A 22,581-nucleotide genomic window follows, 5' to 3' on the forward strand; every position below is an offset into this window, starting at 1 on the left:
CATGTGACACATTGTGTAACCCTATCCCTGACCCTTAGGGTGGGATTTATTCACTGATCCAATCAAATCAGGCAGTTAACATTAGACCCCGCCTTCCGCAGCAGCACCTAGTGAAAAAGAAACACCTGGAATAGATTCAGAAGAGGCCACTGCCAAGACTCATGTCACATGTTTTCAGCAGTAGCATCTGCAGCATTCTTTATTAATATGACAAAGCCTGCACTATTTTTCTGAAAAACAAAATATACTGCAAGCACAGTTAGAAAAGTTGATGTAGTACTTTTGCTTGAGTACATTTGATCTATTTATTTGTACTTTTACTTGTTTGAGTACTTCCTCCACCTTTGGTCCTTAATAATATTATTATTCACTGAACTGTGTGGATGTTCAATCTTCAAATTATACTGCCCAATTCATGAGTAACTGTTCCTACAAGGTCACATCAAATAGAAAATAATTATTATTATTAGTATCGTTTTTTTATTTGTCTATGGTTTAGCAAAAGCAGTTTGGTGACGTCACCTGACCGGTAGTGGATCATGTGACAGAAGCAGATCATGTGACACAGCGGCCGTGATACGTCAGCTGACTTTCTCCACTGACTGAAGGTAAAAACTTGTTCTTGTTGAAGCGTTTGTTTCCTGTTGACAGTTATCTCGTTGTTTCACTTCAGATCAGCGACACGTTTCACTAAATGTGCGTGGAACGAATTTCTCGCTAGCATTGCACATGCTAATAGCCACGTCCTCACCAAACGCCAGAGAAAAATCTGACAATTTACCAGAGTCCTGTTTGTGAGAGTCGCTCTCCGTCACGCACCGTTCGTTTCTCCCTCCATACACAGATCGATAGCAGATTATATCCAGCCATTGTGAGGCAGTGATATGCTGTAGATCATATTTTAAATATGCGAGGCTAACATCTTTGAAAATGGGCGAGCAGACAGGCATCCAGTTTGCACGTTTTGAATGGAGTTTGGCGTGGTTCTAACGGCAATATATAGATGTGTATTAGACGTCGGTTATGTTGCTCTTGATCTGCAATCACTTAGTTGTTATAACATCTTGCTCTTTGGTCCTCTGACTTCTTCTCTACTCTCTGTGTCTAGTTTAGTCTGTGTGAGATGAAACTATATGTTTGCATCACTCCTGTCCTGTAAACCCACTGGGAAACAGTTTGAAACTGAGTCTGGACCAAAGCCCGCAAATGTTTTTAAGTGCTCTGATTTATTTTCCTCCTAGAAAATAAAATTAAAATAAATGACAATCCTGTTGACATTGTATAATTGGCCAGCCAGGCTGTTATTTATCATTAATTATATCGTTCTCATTCATTCAGAAAGCTGATACAATGAGGCTGGTCATTCTGGACGACTACGATCTGTCCAGTGAGTGGGCAGCCAAATACATCCGCAACAAGATCATCCAGTTCCAGCCGTCCGCCGACAGATGCTTCACTCTGGGGCTGCCTACAGGTCGGCACTGTCCACACCCACACTGATGTTCTCCAGGGTTTTCAGGGGTGAAGTATCTCTGCAACATCACTGCAACTGAGTGGAGTGCATTAACGTGTCCAATGTCTTTCAGGGAGCACTCCTTACGGCTGCTACCAGAAGTTAATTGAATACTACAGAAATGGAGATATTTCTTTCAAATATGTGAAAACCTTCAACATGGATGAATATGTAGGTGAGTTAAAGGCTGACTGATTCATCTCAAATGTCCACTTCATCTCCACAATGGATCCTTAAGTTTGTGAGCAGCTCTGAAATATTTGGGAGAACATGCTGTGGCACTAGATTTGAGCAAAGCTGATGGCTCACGTCCTCTGTCGGACCTCGTGTTGAGTTGTGCAGCACATCCAGCCAATGCTTCAGAGATGCTACAGAGCATTTCTAACAAATGGAGAACTTCCACTCTAACAACCTCCACGTTGTGTGGTCAAGATTGAATGGAACCCCTATGGAGCTGTTGCCCTCAAACATAAAATTTATGGGGTGAAAAAAATGTTCTGCCAATTCTCTTTATGTTTGTGATATGAGAGGTGGAATTTAGTTTAGATTTTCAACTTTTAATCTGACACACCACATGACACTTTACAGCATTCACCGTTTTTTGGGGTTCACCAGAGTCTGTTTTTTATGTGACCATGAAACATAATGCCACCATGACCAGTTATTAGCTGCCACATTTACATCTCTCTGTCAGACACGATGATTCACCTGGTCCTGCTTTCCTCTGAGTGCCTTGAGAAGGGTGTCCTGTCGCAATCAGTCGTAAATCCTCAACTATTCTTTCATATCAACTCTGACATGTAATCGATTTGCATATTTGCAAGAATTCAAATACAATGCATCCTTTTTGTCCAGAAGCAGGCGTAAATAATTATTTTAGCCATTAAGCTCTATTCACTACCAATTCATTGAGGACTACTTCACGACTGACCTGCAGGTGACTTGCAGCTAATTTCAGTCCAATGGCATCAATAGGAAGTGAACAGTCTCTGTAGACATGCTCTGATACATTTTTGGTGTCATCACTCTGCTTCCTTCTGCATGTATTTTAGTTTGTTACGTTGTTTCTCAGCCAATGAATAGATGTTGTGCAATTGAGGTAATGTTTCCAGCACATTTTGAAATTAAATTTTGATTAGGCGACAAATTTATTGCACACTTCCACCATTTAGAGGTAACTTTTGACTTCATTACTCTGGAACTCTGCAAACTGACCTTTGCAAACACAGACTTTTTAGTAATGTGTTGAGAGGGTCATCCAATTTTAAAAAGTTTAACAGAGTAGTTTAAAGACCTTTACAATATTCTAGACAGACATCAAACCGTTCCTACAATGAGCAAACACTTGGTGACAGTGGAGAGGAAAAAACCTCCATCAGAACCAGGCTCAGTGTGACAGGGACATGAGCCTCGACAGGTTGGGTTGAAATGGAGGAGATAGGAGAAAGAAGGAACCACAAGAGAGCCTGTGTTTAGGGACCAAAGTGATCTATTGGGATAATATGCTGCTTTAATAATTGATGGGACTTGATTGTTAAGGGCTTTATTATATGTAAGGAGCAGGATTTACAGGGAGCCAATGCAAAGAAGCTAAGACAGGAGCAATATGATCTCTCCTAGTTCCTGTCAGCACTCGTGCTGCAGAGTTTTGGACCAACTGGAGGCTTTTCACAGACTTACTGGGACATCCTGATAATAAAGAATTAAAAAATTCCAGTCAAGAGGTCATAAAAGCATGGACTAGTTTCTCAGCCTCCTTCTGACACAGGATGTTTCTAATTTTCATGATAATGCACATGTGGAAGAAGGCTGTCCTAGAGATGTGTGTTATGTCAAATGAAGTGTCCTGGTCTGTTTACATGGGTTAGCTCTGAACTGTTTAATTTTAGCATCATTTCAATTGAGGTCCCATGGTTTTGAAGCAGGCTGTTATTTGGCCTCGTAGCTCTTAGGTTACCGAGGTGACCCTCTTGTTCTTCAGGTCTCCCACGAGCTCATCCAGAGAGTTACCACTCCTACATGTGGAACAACTTCTTCAAGCACATCGACATCGATCCAGCCAACGCTCACATCCTGGATGGAAACGTAGACGACCTGGAGGCTGAGTGTCAGGCCTTCGAGCAGCAGATCGCAAAGGCCGGAGGAATCGAGTTGTTTGTTGGAGGTCAGACATGTTTCATCTGCTGTAACTCATCAGTAAAACAGAGCCTATTGTAGATGACATTAGGGGGATTTAATCTCTTGTGTAATGTAAAGTGGTTTGGTTCCTTCTCACTGTGTCTCTGTAGGTATTGGCCCTGATGGTCATATTGCGTTCAATGAGCCGGGCTCCAGCCTCGTTTCCAGGACCAGAGTGAAAACCCTGGCTAAGGACACCATTGTGGCCAACGCTCGTTTCTTTGGTAACGACCTGTCCAAGGTTCCCACCATGGCTCTCACTGTGGGTGTAGGAACTGTCATGGCAGCCAAAGAGGTCAGATTGGAATGCAGTTCATTCATTCCTCCCATAACATCATCTTACTTGACCACTGCAACATATTCTGTACTATATATGTACATTTTGTTTACACAAATCAAACCCTGTGTTAGATTCAATAAGCTCATATTTTTTAAAAAACATGTCAGCAAGGTGTAGCTTCCCTGCTGTTTCCATGCTAACATAATGTAAGTAAAAACATGTACCTGTATTCATTAGTAATATGAAAAAAAATCACAAACTTTACTGCTTACTTAAAAAACGAACACAATGTTTTGAAATACTCAATGAACAATGACAGGACATCATTGAGGGTGAAACAACCTTCAGCAGTGTATGTTTGTCCATTAGTAATGCAGTACTGCCCTCTACTGGAAGATGAGTGTCCCCTTGCAACTCAACCGCACCATCTTGGGTCTTCTTATTGAAAGCAGCAAGCCAATCAGCTGCAAGATCGGCCTTAGTCCACCAATCACCACCTCGTCTTAATTGCATGTAGCTTACTCAACAAGTCAGGCCAACTTTCACCATGGGAAAAACAGAAAACACACCCACAACAGACAATGTACGACCGCAGTTGTAACATAAAAATTATAATAACAATAATTATTATTATTGTTATTATTATGGCTTTATTAATGTAGCACTTTTCCAAGGACAAATACAAAAAAAAAACTAAAGAAACTATACAATAATGAAATAAATTGTCAACACTCTCACACACTAACATTATGACAACTGGCACGGTAAGAGTCTTTCTGGTGTGGGGCCAGGCGCTCTGAGGGCAACTCTGGGCTTCATTGCGATTGGTTCACAGACTGTGTTAAGTTTTGCATCATCAAAGCCGTACACATAGTCCCTGCTCGGACCTGCTATTAACATCTATCCTCAGAGATCACAAGTGGACATCATTATCTAATTGTTCTGTTCACACCTGACATTCAAATGTGCCCTGAATGCATCTTCTGTTCACAAAGATCAAATTATTAGATGTCTGTTGGGTCCAATGTATGTGTCCGTGTGTTAGTGCAAGCAAGAGAGAAAGGATAGCGAGAGCAGTCGGGGGGGGCTGAGAAAATCAAATGTGCTGTATGCAGCTCTACTATGGTTTGAGTGATCAGTTCTCAGGATGCATTCAGGATGCGTTTGAGTGCGAACAGACCAGAGCTTAGCGCTGATCACTTATCAAATGATGTTACTACTTAAGAGTTCCTTTGTCACACTTTATATTAACCAACTTCATGTTCACACTCAGCTGGATCTACAGGAAGTAGGAGCTGCACTGACTATAACCCTGTTGATGTCCTCTGCTCAGGTGATGATTCTGATCACAGGAGCACACAAAGCCTTTGCTCTGTATAAAGCCATAGAGGAGGGAGTGAACCACATGTGGACAGTATCAGCCTTCCAGCAGCACCCACGCACCATCTTTGTCTGTGACGAGGACGCCACGCTGGAGCTGCGAGTCAAGACTGTGAAGTACTTTAAAGGTACCAAATGTTATACCAGAGGTTATAAATGGGGTTGATTAAATATAAATAACACATCAGAGTTACAATCACAATTCAATTCAACGGCAGTAAATGGCAAACAACAGCATCCAAAATTAGAATTAAGTTGAATCAACACTTATCAGAATCAGTGTCACCAAAACCTCAACATTAGCACCTTTATGGAGGTAGAAGTTTTTGCAGATCTATGCTGGCTTCAACTCGGTGGACCGAACTCTGCTTTCATACCAACCTGGATCTGTTGCTGTGCAAACAACCAGATCTACTAAATCCTGCAGGTGTATATATACATGTATGTATGTATATATACACCTACACATATTGTAATTGTCAATATATAAAAACAGGTTATTAAATTAAAGCACATGAATCACATCAACATCCATAAAGTGTTTTACCATCCGCAACAGGCAGACAGAACATAGTGTATCACCTGTCCTCGCTTGTCACTGGTGCACATACGAGCGCACTCTAGGTAATCACAATAACCAACACTATTCAGAAACAAGCACATGTCCTCATGCTGTGGGGTTAGTGACAGTCTGTCAACTGTGAAAGGAGGTGGAGATTATGTGTTCAGATGGTACTGGTGTCCCAGGAGGGCAGAGATGTTAAAGAGTTTATTAGTTGAGATTTGTTTTTAAACTATTACTATCTGTCAAAATTCTTAATGTTTGTTAGCAGCAAAACAGTTGATTATTAACAAAAAACTAAAGGAGGTACCCTACAGCTCTAAAAAGGTCACTCCGAGTGGTCTTAAGTTAAACTGAACATCAACATGTCACAAAATATTATAAAAGTAATTATATCGTCGGTATTTTTCTGTGTGTATCTAAAATACTTTGTTTTACTGTTCATGTGCATTGTAGGGTTAATGCATGTTCATAACAAGCTGGTGGACCCGGTGCTCAGTATAAAGGACCAATGACACAGTGACGATGGTTGAAGGTTCCTGGATCCAACACGAATGGACAACATTATTACTGTGGTACTGTTCTATACAGAGGAACTGCTGACTCCCTGTCAGCTTTGTACTATGTCTATGTACTTTGTTAATTCATGGACTTTAAAGGACTTTGGATAATGTTAGCCCCAGACAGTTCCACATCCTCAGTGAGTGGGGAAATGATCAGGTTCCTTTTACATTAATGGAGCTTCTCCCTCTAAAGTTCTTTGTTTTGCAGTTTGTGTTTAAAGGGAAGTTCTAAAGATTTGTTCACTTGGTTTTGTGTGGAAATCAACCCAGACTGTGACTGAAACTGCGGTTTGAAATAATGTACAATGAATTAAACAATGTTAAAGGGCCCATGAAATGTTTTAATCCTGTTATCCCTTTGTTAACTGTTCATTTATCTCTTGTTATAAAAACAATATCAAACAAATGTGTTTTATCTAAATCTCTGTCCTTTCTCTTCCTGTAAAACACTTTGAACTGTTTGATGACTCCTCCTGCACTCAGTTTGCACCCAATCATAAAGCATTCTGGGATTTCGGACTTCTTCCCCCAGACTGTAAATTCAACCAGTTAGCGACTGGTGCACAGGGACCTACGCTTTGTGATTAAACCACAGGCGTAAGTCGAAGGAGGAAGGAGGGCAGGCTGTCATCATGACATCACACGTTGAGCTGCTAGTTACTGTCAACTCTAGAACAAGGGCGTAATAAAGCTTCATGTTTTTACCAGACACTTGCAAATACAGTATGAGGAATCAAACAGCTCTGACTTGCAGGCTCTGTAATGATGTTTTTTCTTGACTGGCCAGAGTAATCAAGTACAGTGTGTACTATACATGGTATATGATACGCTGTCTCAGTTCTGGGGGGTTGGTGGTGAGGATGGTGGTTGAGGAGATTGAAAAAAAGTTGAAGGTTATGGTATTTTTTTTATTTCTAGGGCCGTGAATCTTCAAGTGATTTCCTTTTCAATTCAGAGGGCCTTTATGCGATCCTAAAATATTTTTAGATTAGATTTGATTTGAGCGGAGTCACTACATCCTCTGGAAACAAATCTGTCTCCAGCAGAGGAGAGGACAGAGCAGCTAGCACGACCGTAAGTGATGACACGTGGTAGAAAACTCCCAGCAGAGTTATTTTTCTTTTCATTTGGTAAATGGTGATTGATCTGTATTTATATAGTGCTTTTCTAGTCTTGATGACCACTCAAAGCCCTTTACAGTTTGGCTTAGCTACCCTATAACACTGGTAAGCACACTTCTATAGTGGGAACTTTTTAAAACTTAAAAGTGATTATAAAACTTCCTTCACTCAAACGAATTCCATTTAAAGTACCTTTGTCTTTGGTCAGACTTGCTCTTGTATGTAAAAAGTAGGTTACCGGGGGCTCCTCCACTGACAGCCCCTACTGCGCACTGACGTTTACATGGACTTTAGAAACAGTACCCTCTTTTAATTGTAACAAAATAATCTCAACTCAAGGCCCAACTATCAGTTTTCTGACTTCTGGTTGATGACCTTTGAATTTTTTCCAAATGGATGCAGTGAATGGTTTAGTTTTGGTGTTTGCAGCCTGTAGCTTTTTACAGTGTTTATCCAGTCTCTTGAAGACTGAGATGTGGTTGAAAGGTCTGAAAAAGCAACTAATTAAACTTTGAGTTGAGATTAGTTTGTCACATCGACAGATCCCTCGGCCACCAGTGAACCTCAAAGTTACAAACACCATATTTAGTTTAGTTTTGAGCAGTGATTTGACTTCACAAGATTCAATGACAGTTGAGTTGTTAAGAAAATGTAAGAGTAACAGTTCGATGACATTATTTATTGTAAGTCGCTTTGGATAAAAGCGTCAGCTAAATTAAATGTTATTTACCCATGTCATATATTTTTGAATGCTTTGAAATATTTCCAGTCTGATAGTGTGATTTATTTCTATCTTTTGTGTTTGGTCACAGCATTCCTTCCTACGTTTTTTTTCTTTTTCTATTTTATGTCTCTCCTTCTTTTTGTCAGGCTGTTTCTAGTGTTTTACTAATATTTGTGATGGCAGTTAAAACGTTGATAAGAACCCTTTGCTTCAAAGGTCTCATCTATTGTGAAAGAAATATACAAAGGCCACCATGTCCTTTCTCCGGGGGACACTTTCAGTCCTGACATCATCTGTGCCGGAAACAACTTTCAGCCACGTTGTGATGCAGTTCCATTTTTTCCCACAGTGGGGCAGTCATAGCTAAGACTTGAATGTGCACTCTCAGATGCAATGTGTTGAAATGACCGCCATGGTTTAATTTGTCATTCAATCAGACTTTTTTAATGTGGGGGATCCAGACTATGTTATTTAAGTAACACAATGTAACGCATAATACAGAATATTTTTAATCAATTACCAAAATCATCTATGTTAACAGAATCAGATATTTCCCACGTACACTACACTGCATGAATAGTACTTATTTAAGACACATTATTCAATTTATATAATTTGTCACAGATTTACATAATAGCAGTTATGTAAATCAAACATAATTCAGTTTTTACCAGTTTACAAAACAGATTTACACTCTAAGTGATTTATTCAGTAAAATCACTCGTTTGACACCAGAAAGAAAAAACTTCACACACAATCTTCTACTGGATGCAACAAATATGGAGAACAGAATTATACTTAAAAGAAAAAAAGGCAACAACGCATTTTATACAAAATGACAATGTTGTATCATTCTGGAGAAAAGAAATTCAAGAAAACAAGGATATAATTAAACAAAACAAGATAAACTTGTATAGCATTAGCTTTAGAATTTATATTATAATATTTATACAATGATATACTGTATTTTTAGAAGTACTAAATAAAAGTGTAGCTTGATAGTTTATATGAAATAAAATCAACACAGTGTTGTTAGCGTAACCAGCCAAATCTGACTTTAGGAAAGAAAAACATTTTCGGACAGGACCCTTCTGAGAACACATCTCTGTGGTTATTTGGCCTACATTGTTTGAATGTGCTCAGGTCAGTGTTGAACAGCACAAGGGCATCATGCTGATCCTGTCCTGGCTCCGGTGGCAGCACCTCCTCTTTCTCTGTTTCCACAGCAGAGATCACGCTCTAAATTCATCTCTGGGTAAAACTTTGAACCTTCCCAAAACGTCCCTGCTCAGAGGGCAGTACTTTACAGGATTTTTTAGGGGTGGGGCTTGCAGAGCTGAAGATGCCTGATTGGTTTAATGTGTAAAGTCGAATATTTCAGGTGTTTTGAAATTTGTTTCTAGTGCTCGTCGTTTTTTCCGATCGACATCTCTGCCACATCCCCCATGGTCTTAAGGCCCGTGGTAGAAATGCAGGGGGACAACAGGTCTGCAGGAACCTTTTAGTTCCTCGAAAAAAAGTTCCAGTTACTTTGGTCGAAACCAAACTTTTGACTCACACTCTTAACTTTTACTTCTGAGTTTATTTTCATTTGACAAACAGCAAGTGTGGCTCTGCCTGGTTGATTCAGGATGGTAATTCAGTGTGGCCCACAGTAGCAGTCTGACGTGGTAAACAGACTCGTGTTTGCATTCCAGCACCTCTGAAATCCACGCTGCTGATTAAATATGGCATATGTTAATACTGAGTAATTACTTCATTATGATGATTATGATGCAGTGAGGCCTGATTAAACAGGCAGCGCAATGACAGCAGTCCCGCCCTACTCTATGTTTCATTTTTTTCTCTGAAGATACAACCCTGCCTTTTGCTTCTGTAATTACAATGTGTAGTAAAATAAACAGGAAATCAGTCCTCTGGGATCTCCAGGGAAATGCACTTCTGTTGGCCTAACATAAAGCTAGGAATTGTCTTTCGATGATATAGTTTAATTCAAGCAGTAAGAGGCAGGCGTTCATCAAAGAAATGAATCTTGCAAAAACAAAAAAGCAAAGAAGCTTCCTGGTTTAGCTCTAGCAGTCATCCAACCCCTCACTTTTGGCCGTCATAAACATCTCACCTAGTCGTACAGGGCAAATCACGTAGCATCAAGGGCTGAGCAACAGAAAGAATACATCAGTTTATTTAGCTGATTAAAATCACCAGAATAGGTGTCTTTAAGTATCCGGCTCATCAGCACGGAGGGCAATTTGCCTGTCGCGGATAATTTGCCTCTAATAGCACAGCCAGGGGCCACATTTACCGGTAGTATGAACCTGCACCATGTCCTATGGAGCAGCTCACCTGCAGCCCCACTGCGGCTACACCACAGACATCACATGGGCATATATTCTATTTAAAGGTTTTGTGATCCAGCAGTATACAGCGAGTGAGTAGATATGACTCACAGTGGGCACCACACACTCACCTCAGCCCTGTCTCCCCCCCGGGGGCCATAGACATGCCCTGTTGAATCCAATGAAAAGACGACCCCTATCTTTACACATTTCTGTAGAAACAAGACCATTTAGAGATCAGGAGAAGAATTAATTAACAGGAAAAACAAGGTGATAGAGAAGTGACAGATTGGAAATAACAGTCATTTTTGTGAAGAACATTGAATTAAAAGTAATAATCATAATACACTTTTAGGATTCATACTGTAAATACTGTAATAGTGTTGAACCTACACACACACTATCCTACAACAACTCTTGCAAATCCACAACAATGATAATCTTTCTAAGCAGCAAAGCACACACTATATCATCACAATCAACCTCAGCTACTATATTTCAATGAGAAACATAACGCAACACTTCAGTTTATGATTTCAGCAGCTACCTTTATCAGCTTAAGATTTTGCACTGACTCATCTTCGCTCAGTCACACACCTTTCGTCATGGGTATTAGGTTTAACTGGCTGCAGTGTCTGTGTCAGCTCGATATTTAATGCTTCTTTTTCTTTGTGATTTAATTTCCAGCCCCAATTTATGGTAGTTTTGGGTATTACACATTAACTGCTGTACGTTTCACCTGTAAATAATTGTGACCTTTGATATTTGGTGTAGGATATTATTACCACAACATCACAACATAAAGAGGAAACAGATGGTTTGGGATTGTCTTGGGACTAAAAACAAATGCTGTACATTACAGACTATGTTAAATTGATCCTCATGGTTGAGCTTTCGGACTGGGACCTCCTAACTAGCTGCTAGCATAACAAATATAACAGATTGGTCCCTCAAGGAAATGATGCTTCAGTGTGCGCATATCTTTCAACAAGACAATGGCCTGAAGCTATCCAGCCAAGAAAATGCTTCAGGACATCTCTGCTTGTCCTTGAGCATTCCAACCAAAGCCCAGCTTTAAACCACATACAAAATCTGTGGAAACACCTGAAGATGGATATTTACAGTAGTTTCCCATCCAATCTGATGGAGCTTGAGAGGATCTGTCACACAGAATGCCTAAATCCCAGTGCACGAAGCTTGTAGAAACTTACCCTAGAAGGTGTTATTGCTAGCAAAAGTCACATTGTTATTAAAGATTATTGAGAGTAAACTAAGGACATATCATCCTCCATGCTCAAGCCTCATCAAGGGCAGCACATCATTACAATAAACATGTAGCAGTCCTGCTCTGCTCTCATACCCTTTCTCTGCCTCCTCTGGCTAATTGCTCACCAAATTGCTCAATCTAACTGAGTTGCAAGGTTCCAAAAAGCATAAAATGCAGAAATCCAACTAGATGTCCTGTTGCATCACCTCTCTGGTTCACCCCTCTCACTGAAAACAAGACATCAAAACATCCTGTTGGACCCGTTGGACCTGTTGGTCCTACCAATCTGCTCCAACCATATCCCCCACCATTGCACCAGGAACCAGACATGTGATAAATGCTTAACTGGGTTTTGGAACATTTCCAAATGCATTCAAACAGGCTCAGGTGACAGTGCTCAAGCTTCACTCAACTCTGCTCAATTAACAATTGTTGACCGGTCACTTCGCTGCGGCTATCGAAAGGGCAGTTTACAAACTTGGAGAGCAGCCTCCTTGATCTAAATCATTTGGGCTTATAAAGCAGCCACTCCACTCAAACAGCTCTGTTATCTGTGACAGGAACCCTGAGGGCGACTAGAGCTGCAGCCCAGTCTTCACTTCTTATCTGTCTGGACCTATCAGCAGTCTTTGATACAGTGAACTACCACATCCTGCAATCCATTCTCTTCAATATAGGCAGTTCGGGAGAAGCCCTTTCTTGGTCAGAATCCTATGTCAAGGAGCATTCCTTCTGTGTGTCATGGCATGGACAAATATCCTTACCCTATTCTCTCGCCACAGGGGTGTCCCAGAGCTCATTGCTGGGGCCCCTCGCTTTTGCAATATTCACCACTTCCTTTGATCCAATTATCCGCTTGCATGGCTTTTTTGATATCACTGTTATGCAGATAACACCCAACTACATACCCCTAACCCTTAGTCTTTGTCTCATTGGATACATTTTGCACTTAGTACTTAATTCAAGATCTCCTACTGTGCTGAAGCTCTGTGTTGGTGTGTTTGCCCACAGTTGTAATTCACTTTGAATAACATTTGCCAAATGTAGTAAATTTATAACACAATAGCGTGCAAAACGTGAGGAGGTCTGAACACATGCAATATGTGATACTAACATGCCATTTTCTGACATTTTCAAGCAGCCCAACCAATCCTGAGGAAATTAATACATATATGCCTAGGCCTAAGGCATCTGTGCAATAAATCCATTTCAGAGAAAACCAAGAAAAAAGTCTAGGATTCAAAGGTTAATTATTTTAATACTAACTTAAAACCAGGTATGTTTCTCTTCTGGTTGTAGTTTTCATTCTGTTAGTGTCATTGAATGGTTTGGTGATTATGTTCATTTACACCTGCAACACAACCCAATGTCATTATGTACCAAACCCTGAGTATATTCACACACCATGTACTGTATCTCCTGGATGTCAACAAAAACAGCAGCTGTTTTGTAAATGTCTTTTCATCTTTAGAGTGGGTTGTCTTCCACCCACATCTCCAACTTTGTAACACATCTATCCCAAAATCTGAATAATAAAAATATATACAAGAATAATGGAATAAATGGAGTATGACAACTATTGTAGTCTCCAAGGGGGTTTCAGAAGTTTATAGTTTTGATATGAAGCAGCCATAGACGATGACTTTTAGAAGTCTGACAATGAGCCTCAGTTCCTTTCCAGCTCAATTCACTGAACTTGGAAAGTGAGTTTGGCTGGCTGTAATAATTGATTTGTGTCAGCGGTGGGAGGTGCAGTCAACAGTCAATTGAATTGTATTGGCATTTCCAGGTACTGTCAGTACTGTCACTTTCCATTATCTGGTGCAGGAAGAGACACCTTCATCCCAGTTCTGTGTAATTCATGCTGCTCAAAACAGAGGCTGCATCCAAATACTGCACCAGCACACACACACAAAGAGCTACTAGAGGATACAAAGTTAGAAAACAGATTCCATGGGTCAGGAGAATTCAGCAGTATAACTTTGTAAAAAGCTGTGTAAGCCTGAAGGAAGAGGCAAAAGCAGAAAGAAATTATAACTATAAATAATGAGTGTACTGAACTGAATTCAATCATATACCAATAAAAGTGCAACAGAAACCGTACAACACATTTTTTAGGATAAAATTGTTATTTTCCAATGACCAGCTGTTAATTCCGCTCTGCAGAAAAGTTTTGCACTCCCACAGTTTAATACGAGTTTTAAAAAGCAGCAATAAGGTGAGTGGGCTTCACTCCAGTAAAGTATATATATATAGGTTAAAACATAACTTTGTTCCTGCTTCTGCTGAGAAAGATTTCATATTCATCAAATTCCACGACATTGTATTTGTGTTAAATCTTTCTTCTAATTTAAATAACATTTAAATGCCACAGAGTCAGGGATGTGCCTTTCAATTAGTGGATTAAACATTGGGAGTATTTATCTGTTAATAAAAAGTTAAAATGTCCACCTTAATTCTGACCCACCACACTAATCGTAAGTTACCACAATTATTTACAGACAGAATTACTATCTATGAAGATGTTGACTTTATTTTGTTAACTCATCAGAGATTGGTTGCTAAATATTCAGTTAAAGTTGCACTTGGACTAATAACCAAAATGACTTCCACTGGGCTTAGGTATCACACCTAAACTCAAATATTGGATTATTTTATGAAAAATAGTGTAAAGCAAATGAACTCTTTACTCTCCGATTGATAGATATACTTTGAATTATTATAAGAGCAGCCACTCACATCGCACAAGCAGGAAAAGGTGTATTCAGACAAAATGATACCTCAAAGACTGTACTGTGGTCCAAACCGTATATAACAGAATAAAACACCACCTGGACATCTTGATTTTAGATGCCATGAAGTTCATTTAAAAGAGTTAAATACAGTGTTGGGATTTAGTCTTGAATGAGGATCCGTGAAGCAGACCGAGGAAATAATAAAAAGGTTTATTGGAAACCAGACAGAGGTAAGGAATGATGAGATGGGGAAGAGGTGAATTGAGTTGAAGAGCCGCAGAGCGTGACATGTGTCAACGATGATTGCTCAGTGGGTCGAAAGAATCCAAAGGAGAGTATGTTTGAGCAGGCAGGCAGGGAACCTGAGGCAGTGGAGAACAGGTGTTAGAAATTGCCAAAATCTCACAAAGGATCTTGCATCAAGAGATCATAAATGATGGAGCCAAAAACCACGAGAGCAGAGCAGATATTACTACTGACACTGATTGGACAAACTGACAGTGAGTGGAGGAAGACCTGGGGTATTGTTACTGCAGCAGCTGATGAGATGATGAGCAGTAGGGGTCCTCTGGAACCTGCAGGGGATGCCATGCCCACACACACACACACACACACATGCACGCGCACACACACACACACACCCACAGAGATAACAGACAGGGGACACACAGATGGATGTGAGATACTATGAGCATATAGTTACACTAAAGTCTTGCCAGGTGTAGCTTTAAAATATCTAATGATGAGCCAATATTATGAGAAGAACTTTAAAGGTTTGGCTCACCCAAATTACTGCAAACCATTTTGTGTATAAAACAATGCTGGATATAATCAACCACTAGAAACAGAACAGGGCCTGCAGTCCCACCACATTACCAATCGTATCTTATCTCAAGCTAATATAAAGAAAATGATATTAATGTATGTGATATAAATCAGATCAGTGTAAATCCACGATGTGTCTGAACTCAGAGGTGTGCTATGTACAACTCCTGAAGATACCGTGACCTGGATGACTGAGAATCTCCAGGTATAAGCGGAAAATAAAAGCTTTGTGTTCCACAAAAGGAATCTTCAAGTGTTACAGTGTTATACAATATACTGCCAGTTCCAATCAATTCAGAAGTAAGACATGACCTTTGAATAATGAAATCAGAGCAGGAAAAGTGTTGTTAGGGGGGAACACAGGCGCAGTAATGTGTCTCGCAAACATTAGACTTCAATTTGCTTTGTGCAATGAAAGTGAGTAAAATGAGACTAGAATGGCACTCAGTAGAGCTTATACCTCCACCACAGCCCGACAGTCCCCTTAAATACAATCAAGCTGCACCATACTGCACACTCATTGATATATAAGTTCCCTAAATATACCTATTTTTCTCATCAAGATCCCTGAATTATCAAATATCTGTGAATATCTCAAATCTCACAATGTTCAAGTCCCTTTGTTATCCCAGAGGTAAATCCCTTCATCGTTCAGGTCCCGTAGTATGAGGTCAATCCATAAAAGTAAACAGAACTGAAACACAAGGAAAATCATACGAGTTAACAAACTGTGACAAAGTGGGGAACACTTCATGTGTGACACGTCTGGGCAGCTGCAGATGATCACAACAATATCAGACAAGGGCAGGACGTAGAGTAAGAGAGAAACATGAGAGAAGTAAAACAGGAAACAAAGAACTTAAAGTACAAATGGAGATAAATCCAAATGAACAACACAAAGTCCAAACACAAAAAGTCTCTCAGAAGTTAACAAGGGGGCAGATTCATGACATAAGCCAAGGGAGTGGGACTTGTGGCCCATGCCCCATCCTTCCACTGAGTTTCATGGAAATCCATTCAGTAGTTTTTGCATTATGACGAATAAAGATGACGTGAATTTATTTGACTAGTGTCCGATAAGATTGTTCTGTGCACAGTCAATTAACAAACAAACAAACAAACAAACAAATGGAGAGGGGCGGAAACATAACCTCCAGGTGGGTGTAATGAAACATATCTTACCAAACAGCATTACACTTCAACAAACACTAAATCTGTAAAAATCAATGCGGTCGATGAACTTGAAATACTTGTTTAAATTTAATATAAGCTTCCGTTATTTGTGGACCAAACGAAGTTCTTATATAATGATGTATACCTACTGCAATTAAAACTGAGCCTTACCACTTAAATGTAGTATTGCTACATTTTGAATTGAATGTGCTGAGGCCTGAAGGACAGAGACAGTGTGTTATTATCCAAATACAGACACTCCGAACTATGATTCTTTAAGAGATTACGTATTCTTGTTCATAGCACATCGACACTGGCCTCTGCACTTATCAAAACTCTCAAATCTCGTTGTGTTTCCAAATTACATCTTCATCTTGTCATGATTATGAACTTATGGAAATATATATTCTCTGGATTTTGCCTCCTGAATAAGGAGAGTCTTTGGTTTAATTATAGATTCCTTGTTTATTTTGCCTTTTCCTGTGTCTCCTTGTGTTTATGTTGGTGTTTGGATTTATGTTTTCTCCGTGAGTTCTGCCTCCTGGTATATTTTGTAGATTCTGCTCCTTGTGTGTTTTCCACCTTGACTTTCTGTATTTGTCCTATTTCCTGCCCTTGTGATTGTCTCTGTTTGTCCCTTGGTCTTTGTCACTTCGCCATCTTCATACAAGGTTGTCGAACATTGTATGTTGTGATTTCTCCTCCATCATCCCTCGCCTCAAAGTTCCTTGTGTCTCCTAGTGTTCCCTTGTTTTTTTCTGTTTAGCCTTCTTTTTGAGTTTTTGGATTCCAGTGCTTTTCTGTTTTGGTCCTTTTGTTGTTTTTTGAGAACTTTAAGATCACCGTGTTTCTGTCTGTTTATGGAGCTTCTTGGATTTTGCTTTGTATTGAACCCTGCCTTATTAAAATGACACGTTTTGTTAAAACCTTTTGCTTGGCTCCTCCTGCTTTAACCAAACTCTGACACATCTGCATCTTCTCCATGTATGGCTCCACTTCATTCTCACATATTTGATAATTAATAGGAAACATTGTATGGACACAAAAACTATTTAAGATCCTTAGATGGAGTTCATATATTTTATCTGTTTTTGAAACACTATCCTAATAACCCTATAAAACAGTGTTTTATCTGCTGCACTGTTTTCTTCACACTATTAGTGTTACAAAGGTATAAGATTATTCAGATGTAACTACTTACAGCTTGTGGATCTGTTTTTTTTTTTTTTTTATCTCTTTGTTATTGGTTTGATTTACTTGAAAATAATTTACCATTTTACTTTAAGTTTTGCATCTTGACTGAACCCACCCACATGTTCCATTATTCCAGCGAGCACAGAGTGTTTCATGTTGAGGGTGTAACATCACTGGAGCCATCAGCAGCTTCTCAGCCCCTGTTCCTGCCTCCTCAGGCCAGTGTGCACTGAGTCCCTCCCTCCTCCTTCATGCATCTCTGTGATAAGCGATGATTAGGATTCCCTTCAAATGGGCGTTGGACATCCCCTTGGCACTGTGTGGGCGCTGTCACTATGGCAACTGCTCCTTAGTGACTGTGCAAGTGTCTGCCAGCCAGCGCGGTGGTTACATGTGCTGTGGTCAGTGAAGTCCCTCAGTGCCACATCTCACCAAATCTCACATCATGTGGAGAAATGTGACAACATACTGGTTACTACTTAAATACAATGCAGATCTGTGAGTGAATACTAAATAATACTAAGTATTAGCTCAGTATCTGCGTTAGAACCTGAAAAGTCCATTCATCACAATAAAATCCTTTTGCACATTGTATTAATATCAATGTGTATGTGTGTAGAATTCCTAATTTCAATAAAACTAACTGAAATGTATATACTTTTTATGAGTCGGAAGGATTTTGCAGCTCAGACCCTGGTGACACTCATTTACCCCTGAATGTGCCCAGTATAACCCCAGTCTCCAAACAGCTGGGGGTTAATAGCTTTTCTCCGGGGCATCAGGGTGGTTTTAATGAGGGAGGGATAAGTCCTATTCTGTCAATTTCCCCTCGTAGATTTGTCTCGATGGCGCTGAGATTAATCCAGTGACCCTCTGGTCAAACACCCATTTGTCTCACCTTTATGTCACTGCCCCTATATGTGATCTGCTCAGTGTAAATGCCATACAGTCCAAATTAATACTTTTATATTGAACATTGCAATTCTGGTCATCCTGAGAAATACACGGGTATGAACACCGAGCTGGCTAGTGGGGTTCAGGGCCCCATGAAAATCTGATATAAAACTATACCAGTAGCTGTAGGATTAACAATCTGGATCAGGTTGCATCTATCAATAAATGACCCACACTTCAATCTGTAAATATACAGAAGATACAATTAAACATCTGAATAAATGTTGATTCTGTTTAATTAAATTATTCCAAGTAAAGGGAAATTCACACCACACTGTTTGTTTTACTGTCCGTCCAGAATGTTCTTACTCCTCTTGTTGTTTTCAAAAGAACTGCACCTTCTTTATTTCATCTTTGTGACTGAGTTTGCATCATTTTGTTACGCATTGCAAAGCAGCACCCAAATGCATGTGCAGATGCAATGGCTGGTGAATTAAACAAAGAAAAAAACAAAAACAGACCTAAAGTCTCTGAAGGCGGGAAAAAGAAGACGAGAAACAAAACTCAACAGAAACACTAGGGCTACGTTGTAGCACTGACGGGCCCGAGCACACGCATTTCGAAGCCTGTTGCGGTCGGTGGAGAGAGCGATCAATGACCAAGCGCACGTCTCCACGTTGCATGCGTTTTGCGCACTGCGGCAAGGACAAACGCTTCACTTCCTGCGTCCGTCACGCGATGTCGATCCTTGCCTGCTAATTGCTCATTACTAAGCCTAACAATATCAGAAACATGAAGATGGACATCGACAGCATTCTGCCCATTGTGACGTCCTTTTTCCAAGGCATGACATCAGAACAATGGAATCTTTCGAAAGCAGGCAAACCTGATGTGGCCACAATGACCATACTCGGAGAGAAACTGCTGGAAATTGTCATTTTGATGACACAATCCATCATGAAGGGTCTTGAGAGCACAGCTGTGCCTGTGTCTGAGAAGAGTGTGATTTGCTCTTTGGGCAACACACTTCCTCAGGTTTTTGCACTGGCTCTTGATGTTCCAGATGAGATCAATCTTGTAAGTTCAGAGAATTTGACCCAGTTGACTGCTAAAGAGATTGCAGAGTGTGTCAATTCTGTCCTTTCCATGAGCGTGGACAGTGTGAAGGCAACTACTCCTCGTGTCACACCTCCAAAAAGACTACAGTTGGAATCTGGCTCCACTCTGGAGATTAAGAATGTTGCAGATGACGTTGCTGAGGTGATTGTTGATGAAATCATGTCGCAAAAGAAAGATGATCTAGAAACAGCCCAGAGCACACCCTCTCTGAAGAAAGTGTCTGAAAGGATTAAGACATGCGCTGCAAAGCAGTTTGCCCAAGCGTCCATTTGTCATATTGTGGGCAGACTGAATAACAAGTACTTTGACAGCCTTTACAACACAGCCTTTGACAAGGTTTTAAGTAGGCAGTCAATGCAATCTGTCATGAGTGATATTGACACTCTGCTTCCAACAGCAGTTGGTGAGATACAGCAGGGGCAGAATGGGTCTCAATGGATGGATGATATTTTCAGTGGTGAAACCCTCGAGTTAACCAACAAGCTGAATAATATCCTCAACAATCACATAGATAGGATGAGATTTAAGATTACCTCACGACCAAAAGCCTCACAACCACAGTGCACAAGCATAACGGTTTGTCCGCCACGTGCTATCATATCAGCTGACATCCTTGCCATTGTGTGGTGTTTCCTTGGAGTAATGAGGTGGTGGCTTCACACACAGTCAGAAACTCTCACTTCCAGGGTGATAACACATACTTTAGAAAAAGCTGTGTCAGAGGGCCCGATCGGTGGGGCCAGTCTGCCTTTGGCACCTGGTAAAGGGTCTGGCTCAGAAAGCAAGGTGACCACTCCTGAATTCAATGAAGAATACAGAGAAGAGCAAGAACCAACAGTGGAAGGAAGGAAATTACCCATCAGGATAATTGTTCTGAAGCTGGTTTCGAGGATCTTTGCTAAAGCAAAGTTGTCGAACACTCTCAGATCACCAAACACCATCATCGAGCGTCTACTCGAAAACATATGGGTCGAAATCAAGGATGAAGATTTTGAGATCACCCCAAAAATGATGAAACACCTTGACAAAGCCGTTTTCAAAAAAATCTGCAAAAAGTGGCACGGTGTTGTAAGTGTGCTGTTTGAATTGGAAATGGAAGACCCAACACTGGACAAATATATTGTCTCTGTCTTCAAAGATCTGCTTGTGACACCACCATAAAGATCCAGCGCCATCAGTAGATTTTTCTCCTCATTGTGCTTCTCCAAACTCTTTTCATGATTATTTCTGTTTCTTTGAGAATCAAACACTTAAAAACAGAAAACAGTAAACTAATAAAAAGATATTCAATATATCCTCATGTCTTGATGTTTTTACTTATGCCTCTTAAGCCCTTACTCCTCCTCCTTAAAAGAAATGGTCTCTTGTCTATTACAAAAGATTTAGGAATATACATATATAAATATCCATAAATTGTCTGTCATATAACCCCATATGTATCTCTTTTCCACATGACAATGTTTCCTTGTATAGTTTGCTGACATTCTCAACAAGGTCATTTATTTATGTTCTAGTTTATATTTCGAAAAAAACAAGTCGGCAAAATAAATCTAAAGGACCAAAACACAACCTACATGATCATTACTAACTTCACACGAACAATCTCCTGAACAAAACTGTTTTAACGACTGAAAATTTAAACTGTACAATGTACATGTTCCTGATGAATCTTTGGAAGGCGACTCACTGCCCCTGTAATGAAGGAGTTCAAATTTTCAGTTTCTTTCAGCCATTTGATGCTTTCTCTGCGGTATTTGTCTTCATCTTTCCCAGTAACAGTAAAGAGAAGTTCAATCATGGTCAGATGAGTCTGAGGATCAAGACCATAGCATACGACTGTCAAAAGTTCTAAACACTTCTTCTGGTTTTGGTCCGTGTAGCACAGCAATTTTCAGTTCCACAAAATCCCTTAATTTGGAGCAAAGTTCATCTCCACTGGAAGCCAACCTAAAAATTGTCTGAGCTATTTTATGATTAAAACAATGATTTTCAGGTTTAGTCGAATGTATCAAGTTTACCGGTGCACCAGCAGAGAGGAGCTCTTTCATGACATCATCCCTGTCAAAAATGCCGGCTATTTGCAGAGGTGTGATTGGCTGTGGAAACCGTCCGTTTGGATCAGCGCCTGCATCAAGTAATATCCTTGCACAAATTGCCGGTGCGTTGTACAGTCCAACGTAATGCAAAGGTGTCAAGATCTTTTGGGAAAGGGCATTTGGATCGCCATTCTCCTTTAGAAGGTAAATGCCAATATCCCTCTTTTGATATACAACAGCAGCAATCAGTGGGGTTATAAAATCACCCAACTCAGTGCAGGGGAACAGTTCATCAATGTCATTGTCCCTCAGTCATTTTTTGAGACTCTTGAGGTCCATTTCCCACCACTGTATTAAGATGGATTACCTCCCCCAAGGAGGTTATGATTTGGTTGCTGGGTTAGTTGGTCAGCAGGATTATGCACAAACTACTTAGCGGTTTCCCATGAAATTTGGTGGAAGGATGTGACAGGTCAAGAAAAAACAATTAAATTCAGGCACAGATTTCTTTAACATTGCAAGACAGAATTTTTTTTGACATTTCCCCCAATTTCCCAGGATCTTGATGAAAAAAAAAATCTGGTCTAGTTAGGGGACTGATATCAAGGACCGTGTGCAACTCAGTGCAGTTTGACTGAATTTAAGCAGACAGTTTGGCCTTGGCATAGGTACACGTTCTAT

General features: G+C 40.1%; 1 protein-coding gene and 1 long non-coding RNA gene across 2 annotated transcripts; one reads left to right on the top strand and one right to left on the bottom strand.

Annotated features, from left to right (window-relative positions):
• The first annotated feature begins 534 nt into the window (after window positions 1-534).
• On the top strand, window positions 535-6,882 carry LOC117756379 (glucosamine-6-phosphate isomerase 2). Its single transcript, XM_034576852.1, has 7 exons — window positions 535-608; window positions 1,339-1,474; window positions 1,587-1,688; window positions 3,495-3,677; window positions 3,802-3,986; window positions 5,305-5,479; window positions 6,370-6,882. Exons 2-7 carry the CDS (start codon window positions 1,351-1,353, stop codon window positions 6,426-6,428), a joined length of 828 nt encoding a protein of 275 aa, XP_034432743.1. The 5' UTR covers window positions 535-608; window positions 1,339-1,350; the 3' UTR covers window positions 6,429-6,882.
• LOC117756380 lies at window positions 4,478-22,223 on the bottom strand. Its single transcript, XR_004612796.1, has 4 exons — window positions 21,512-22,223; window positions 16,984-16,992; window positions 7,305-7,309; window positions 4,478-4,488 (listed from the first exon to the last, which is right to left on the bottom strand). It is a non-coding gene; the product is annotated as an uncharacterized LOC117756380 (long non-coding RNA).
• Between the last annotated feature and the right edge of the window lie 358 nt (window positions 22,224-22,581).

Source organism: Hippoglossus hippoglossus, chromosome 22 (genome assembly GCF_009819705.1).
Source record: "Hippoglossus hippoglossus isolate fHipHip1 chromosome 22, fHipHip1.pri, whole genome shotgun sequence".
NCBI lineage: Eukaryota > Metazoa > Chordata > Actinopteri > Pleuronectiformes > Pleuronectidae > Hippoglossus > Hippoglossus hippoglossus.